The 7,141-nt window shown below is 33.3% G+C and overlaps 1 protein-coding gene across 1 annotated transcript in view; it reads left to right on the plus strand.

Moving 5' to 3' along the window:
• The window catches only part of LOC108744622, a 36,870-nt gene that overhangs the window by 8,460 nt on the left and 21,269 nt on the right, over positions 1-7,141 (plus strand). The window contains exon 2 of the mRNA XM_025974730.1: positions 3,953-4,202. Within this exon, the coding sequence (XP_025830515.1) occupies positions 3,992-4,202 (211 nt within the window). The 5' untranslated portion in view covers positions 3,953-3,991. The remainder of the gene's footprint in view (positions 1-3,952; positions 4,203-7,141) is intronic.

A 7,141-nucleotide genomic window follows, 5' to 3' on the forward strand; every position in this document is an offset into this window, starting at 1 on the left:
CGAAAACATTAAAAAGCTGGACCGCCAAAAATTTTTTGAAATTAAATTATTCAAATAAACTATTTAAAAATTATCTGCAAATGTAGATAACAAAGTTTGTTTGAGCTTTGAGCGTCACCCTCTTGGGGAAAGATATCTATATGTCTTTTTCTGAACCTCGATAAAAATTTTCATTTTTACATCCGGACCCCACCTAAAATTACTTGCGTCAAATATATTTCTCCATCAAGTAAACGTAGAATAATTCAGGTAAATTTATAGGTAATGATAGATGTATGACATTTGTTCTAAAATACTTTAATACTTTCACACCATAATTTATTAATTATTATTTTTATATTACACATTTTTGATAAAAATGCTGAAGGCGCTGGGAAACACTTAATCTATTATTGAAACTGACCAAAAATTCCACTATTAAGGAAATTATAGATACTTTTAGAACGTCCTGTTACTTGGGCCTTCATCTTTGAGTCCCATAAATTATTTATAAACATTAAAAAGTTGTAACCAATTCTTCAAAAATTAAGAAATAAAATCATCTCGGATGGATCTCAATTATTTTAGAAAAAAATTTAGACAAAACTTGTATACCCTTTAAGGTGAAAACAATTGGCGACCTTGCCTTTGACCTTTAGCCTCGTTTGCAGGCTGAGCTATTTTTTAAGTAACGAAAACAGCGGAAATCTGTGTAATCGGAAATTGAAGCATATAAAATATCGAAAATATCTTGATTGAAGTTTTAATCAAAGATAGTATGTTTTTAAAGGGTCAATCAACAAGTGATCGATCTTAAGTGTTACTTTAGCCTTGATCTTTAATGCCATATGAAGATCACATCAGTTTTTAATGAAAATGCATGGTTTCCATCTCATCAATGGAAAGGATGGAAATTTTTATGATTGGAAATGCCTTTGAAGCTGATTCGGTATTAATTTTCCGGTAGGCATTAAGAACAAATCAATTTCAGAGGAATTTCCAATTATAAAATTTCCCGCTCTTTCCATTCTGGGTAAAAATATGTTTTAAATAACTTGTCCTTTAAATTACTTTGAGAATCAAAGTCAAGATTACACTTAAGGTAAACAGTTAATTGCCATTATAAAAATATACAATTCTTTTCCAAAACATGCAATCCGATTCAATCAAAATGGGTCGGATTGTTCTTAATATCTCATGAGTATACACTGACAAAAAAAACCAAAAGAAAATTTCTGTTTACAAAGTTTTCCGCCGTTTTCCTTGCTAGGTACAAAAATAATAATTTCCATTCCAAAAAAACTTGAACTGTGAATGACTCCGACGGCCACAAATTTCCTTTTCGAAAACATTTTCTAAAGTAATGAGATCTAATCAAGATACGTCATGCTTTCAAGATAAATGACTCATCCTGTATAATATCAGAATAAAAAAATCGTTAACTGTTGATTCAAGCGCCATTTTCTTAAGCAAAACACTCAGGAAGGCCCTAATGTACGTACCTACATACGATTTCGAGTGATTCCTGAGAATTCTCTCATCACCAGGATTAATAAATGAAAGCAATTAAATTCACATGCTCGACTCATTTAAGGAACACAAATACACACATTCATGCATACAAATGCGAATACGAGTATTTTCCTACATACGAGGGTCGTTTTTAAGTTCGCGGAATGGGAGGTAAGAAGTGGAAATAAAAGTACGAATTTAATTTTCCTTTTCAACATATTCACCTGCTACCCTCACACATTTCTCCGATCTTTCAATTAAGTTACGTATCATCATCATCGTTATGAGGTCGTCAGTCCTAAGACTGGTTGGACACGTACCTCCCATCTTAAGCTAACCTTCGCATTTCCTTAAAACTACAAACATCCCACATCCTTAACTATTTGCGAACGGTAATCTAACCTAGGTCTACCTATACCCCTCCTAACTCCTGTTTCTGCCTCTAATACGTCTCTGACTAGACCTTCATGCCTGAGAAGATGTCCTACCAATATATCTCGTCTATTTTTTATTGACTTCCATAGAGTGTCTGTCACTGTCTATGTTTCGCACCCGTACAACGCCGCGCTCCAAACATACACCTTTTACAAACTTTTTAGAATTATTAAATTAACCGTTCGCGAGCATAGAAGTGACTTCTTTTTATTAAAGGCGACGCGACCCTTTACGTATACCTTCGAAAAAACATGTTATGCCTTTGATAGAAAAATACGCCGAAACTGCATCGTTCACTTCTTCGTGACTATAGACCCGCCACTTTTTACAATTTTTCATTTCTACGTCGAATTCGCCAAAATTTCTTATTATTAATGAAACATTTGGATTAAACGAAAGCATCTTGTATACCAAAAGTAGTCCTAAGAAATCCCGTACGTCTCTTATTTAAACGTTTTAATTATAGCTGGTTAACTCTAGAATTAACTTTCCACTATCGATATATTATGATAGCAAGACAAAAATCGCTCAATAAAATCGAATAAAGGGTATCAGAAATAAAACGACAGTTTCAAGAATTTGTAGCAATAAAAATATGACGTTATACCCCAGTTATTGTTATTAGCAAAATTTTCAGCGTTAGTTTGAATAGCAAATTTTCGAGGTTATTAAAAACTGACGTTACATCACAATTGTCGTTATAGCAGATATTGTTACAACCGAATTCCACTGTATTTCAATTAATAGTACCTATGTATATAATTTTTCGTTTATACATGTTGGAGCCCCTCTAGCTCGGGGGCTCTGTACTGGCTTATAATTCTGGTTGCTCTTCCGACATCACACGATGTGAAGCACAACCACCAGAGGCGTAGTGAGAGTGTTTTTATCTCTCTCGTCTTTCATTAAAATGAACCAACCTAATAACTGTTCAGTAAATTACCAAATGTAAATTCTCCCTGTGTTCTGCACAAAAGATAAGGACAGTCGCCAAGTGCATACCACTTTGCATAACGAACCTTCTTCGTTATATCACGTAGGCACACATAATAAGAACAAAAACTAAGAAAGGAAGACGTGTCTATGCGTGTCGAATAACGAAACAATTGTTTTATGAAAGAAAAGAAAATAGACATCGAAATCGGCACGTTTCTATAAAGGAAGCAGTTTTTTAAATGTAGTAATAAAAGTGATTTAAGATCACTCCTGGACCGCTTTGATTAGTTAAATCATCAACTAAACAAAAACTATTAATTAATTTAATTTTTAATAGAAAGCTAACATAAAACAGTTCTAGAAATGAAAATTCGACCGGATAACTTTAAATGATTGGTAGCGAAGCGATCGTATTTTGGGACATTTCAACTAAGCACTTCATACATTACAAAAAATTGAAAGTTCCTCTTTATTTTTATTTGGAAAAATATAAATTTTAAAATCGAGCAGCATTCACCACTAAGATTTAACCTTTAAACTAGAAATTAAAGTTTTTGGAGTCTAACCAAAATAAATGGTACGCTATGTCCTTTTCTGTAGCCCTAACAAAAAAGAATTTCATAATCGGCTTCGCTCGAGTTCATGTCCTAAATACCCACGTGTCAAATATTGTCGACGATTACATATAACTAATTTATCTATCCCTTAGGAACAAAATATTGTTTTTCTGGATGAAAGGTACCCTATGTCCTTTTCTATATCTCTGACAATGTATGTATAAAATTTCATGATTATAGGTTGAGCAGTTGAATCGTGAAAACGTAACAAACAAACATAGAAACGAATATTATCATATTAGTTAGGATAATAACCGTTAATAATACATAATAACTGGATTTACCGTAAGTACTTTGTACAAAATCAGTCTTAAAACTTCAGATCTATTAATCACTTAGAATTTTCTCATTAATTTGGAATATTGAAAGTGATGTTTTTTATAAGGATTTTTGTTGTGTGCGATATGTTTAAGTTGAACAGCTTCTCGGATCGAGTCGATTACACAAGACCTTTTAATTAAATGTTTTTACAGATCCCCCGGGAAAGCCGAACAAGAAAGGAGAGGACGAAGATGAACCGGGCCAGTTTTTTGGGTAGCGGATGGGCAAGGTCGGGGGGGAGTAGTATGGGGGTGGTACGGCGCGCTTATCCGGCGTCTGGCGCGCAATGGAACGTTCAGGTGGTGAGAGGAAGGGTTAACGGAAAATGTCTTTGGAATGCTTGTAAGGCCTTGAGCTTAGGACTACTTCTTATGGTATTGGGGGCTGCTATGGCCACAATAGGCGAGTATTTTATAATAATTACTGGTATAATTTTTGACAATATTTTAACCACGTAAAATCAACATCAATCATTTTATATCAAAATATTTACAACCCCATTTTGTTTCCGATCTTTTACACATTGTAATAAGAAAAAGAAATAGAATTCATATCTTCTTGTGCTTTGGGTTCGTCTAATAAATGAAATTTTTCGAATCGTTTTCAAAGAATTTTGGATTATAGGCATTTATTAGCACACCACAATATCTTGTAGTTTTCAGTTTTACACTGCTGGCGTTTATACAATATATTTGATATTATTTTGCTGGGTGGTTTGTCGTAATTCATAGAATTTCGTAGTTCCTTGCTGAAAGTACGATAAGTGGTGATTTGGCAGCTGCTGATATCAATTTGGAACTTTAAAATTCCATGGACCATGATATTGAACCCGGAAAACAGTATCAATCCAATATTTTAGGTTATCAATTTTCGAGAAGTTTAGAATATTTTGGGCTCTCTTCAGTTATAGAATTAGAAGACATTCATGGAATGTCTCTTTGACCCCTTTTAAATTTCTAATACCTTCAATGGCCAATGTGAGCAACTTTCATTCATCATTGTATATAATATTTGATCGGTGATACTATAGCAAAACTTTAAACGACAAAGATTTATTTTGAATTGTATAAATAGAAAATAGGTTTGCAAAAGTATTTTAAATGCTTTTCTCAAAGAAGTATTTAAATGCAAGATAAAAATAGGTATCTTTTATTTTGTATTTGCATTTTAAATGCAAGTATTTCAAATAAATCACATCTCTGCCTTTCAACGATTACGATTTACAAACACAGCTTCTTTATGAAATTCCGCATGGGGAGGAAAAGTCAATCCTAATATATATACAGAAGTTGGTCACCCCTGGTCTATACGAAATTTTTAGAAAAGTTATTTTTTCTATTATTTTAACGTATTGTATTTAATGCTACAACAAAGCACAGATCTGCTGATTCAGGTTGCTGTAATTATCTAAAAACAATAGATTCGACGTGTCATTCCCATTGTTTTTATGAAACAGAAAGCATCAGGAAGAATGAACAAAAAAGATCAGACTAATTGTAAGGGCGAGAAAGTTTTGAAGTAAACTCCCAGTTCGAGCACGCTTTGTTTTGATTTTTCTTTTGTTTACTTTCCGAAGAACCCGTTTTTGTTACATTTCTACAAATGTATACATGAAACGTGGGATAATCAAAGAAAAATAAAATTAATTCTAATAACGCTAATTGTAAATAATATATCAAACATTACATGCACTTAACAATCTAGATATAAACCGTTTATTGTGGCTTTTCTAGGCCTGATGTTACGATTTATCATATTTTTGTTTAATTGATAATGAGAAAGATATGGAATCACAAGTACAGCTACTTAGCAGTTGCATAGCGAATGGATGTCAAAATACAAAATTGTTACAGTTCGTAAAAATCAGTAACGACGGGGTTCCACAAGGAACTACTTTACGTCCTCTTTTCTTTCTTTTATATATAAACGATCTACCGAATGATTTAGACGGTAACACGATAATGACTTAAACAAATCATTCCGCTGACGCATGGTTTGAAGCAAATGATAAAATGAATAATGCGTAAAACATTTAGCAGATTAGCTAGCATTAAATAATATTTAAATATAGATAAAACTACTTCTATCACATATGTGGTAAGCACTGTGATAGTATGCCCAACATAATGNCAATCTAGGGGGGGTGTTTGTTAATTTGATCCCTAAAAGGGTATTAATGTGACTGCCTGAGAGACAATACACAACCTAGGGGGGGTGTCTGTTAATTTGATCCCTAAAAGGGTGTTAATGTGACTGGCTGCGAGACAATACACAACCTATTATAAGTCTTGCGATTTCAAATTTGGGGGAAATATTTCTTCAGTATGTAAAGGCGAAATAAGGAGAGATTCCATCGTTAAAGAGACGGTAAAGTTTATAAGGAGAAACATTGGTAATTGTTTACAATGGAAGTAGAGGTGTGAATGGTATTGAACAACAACAAGCAAGTACTTCTAGATGGGGGAGGGTGGACGGAGAGGGGTGGAGATAAAACAACTGAACAGGGAATCAAACTTAGCTAAATGACGGTATAATTACCTAAAATTACTATTTACTAAATATCGACTTATGTCCAGCGATGAGGGCAAATTGTAGCTAGTAAATGTGAATTATGTGGTGCAAGCAAGCCGACTGTTAATCCTAATTTATATTATAAATGCGAATGTAAATTTGTTTGTTTGTTTGTTGAATTTTCACGCCTTAACTACTCGACCGATCATCATGAAATTTTGTGAACACATTGTCAGAAATAAAGAAAAGCACATAGGGTACCTTTTATTCAGAAAAATCCTGTTCCCGACGAATAGAAAAAAATTAGTAGTGTCCGACCGAAAGTTCGGTTTCGGTTTCGATCGAGTTTCGGCAAAAAAACGAGTTTCGGTTTAGTTTCGGTTTCGGCGGCAAACCTGCCGAAACTACAACCGAAACAGAAACTGCGTTCGGGAGTTCTCGCGCTCTGCTCGGTCAGGTTCGGCGCGTTAAATTCCATCCAAGCGAAGTAGATTAGTAGACATTTCGCCATAACATAAGATTGTTTAACTATGAATACTAATAAGAAATAACGATTACAGGTACCTACTTGAAATTATTAGTAGTCGTCGCCTTTTGCAATATTATGATCACGATTAGTTTATAATTTAGTCGTTTACCTTTTGTTTCTGTTGAAGTTTAGTGTCATTCAACATGACGAATTAAGTTTAGAAGAAGTTAATTTGTTCTTAATTAAGATAAAAGTGATTTATTTTGTTTTGTTTATTACTTAAATATTAAGTTCCTATACCTATTGTGATATTAGGTAACAATAACAAAAGTAATTTTATGTTTAATATTATATAAAAAAA

Source organism: Agrilus planipennis, unplaced genomic scaffold, assembly GCF_000699045.2.
Source record: "Agrilus planipennis isolate EAB-ADULT unplaced genomic scaffold, Apla_2.0 scaffold16, whole genome shotgun sequence".
NCBI classification, from domain to species: Eukaryota; Metazoa; Arthropoda; class Insecta; order Coleoptera; family Buprestidae; genus Agrilus; species Agrilus planipennis.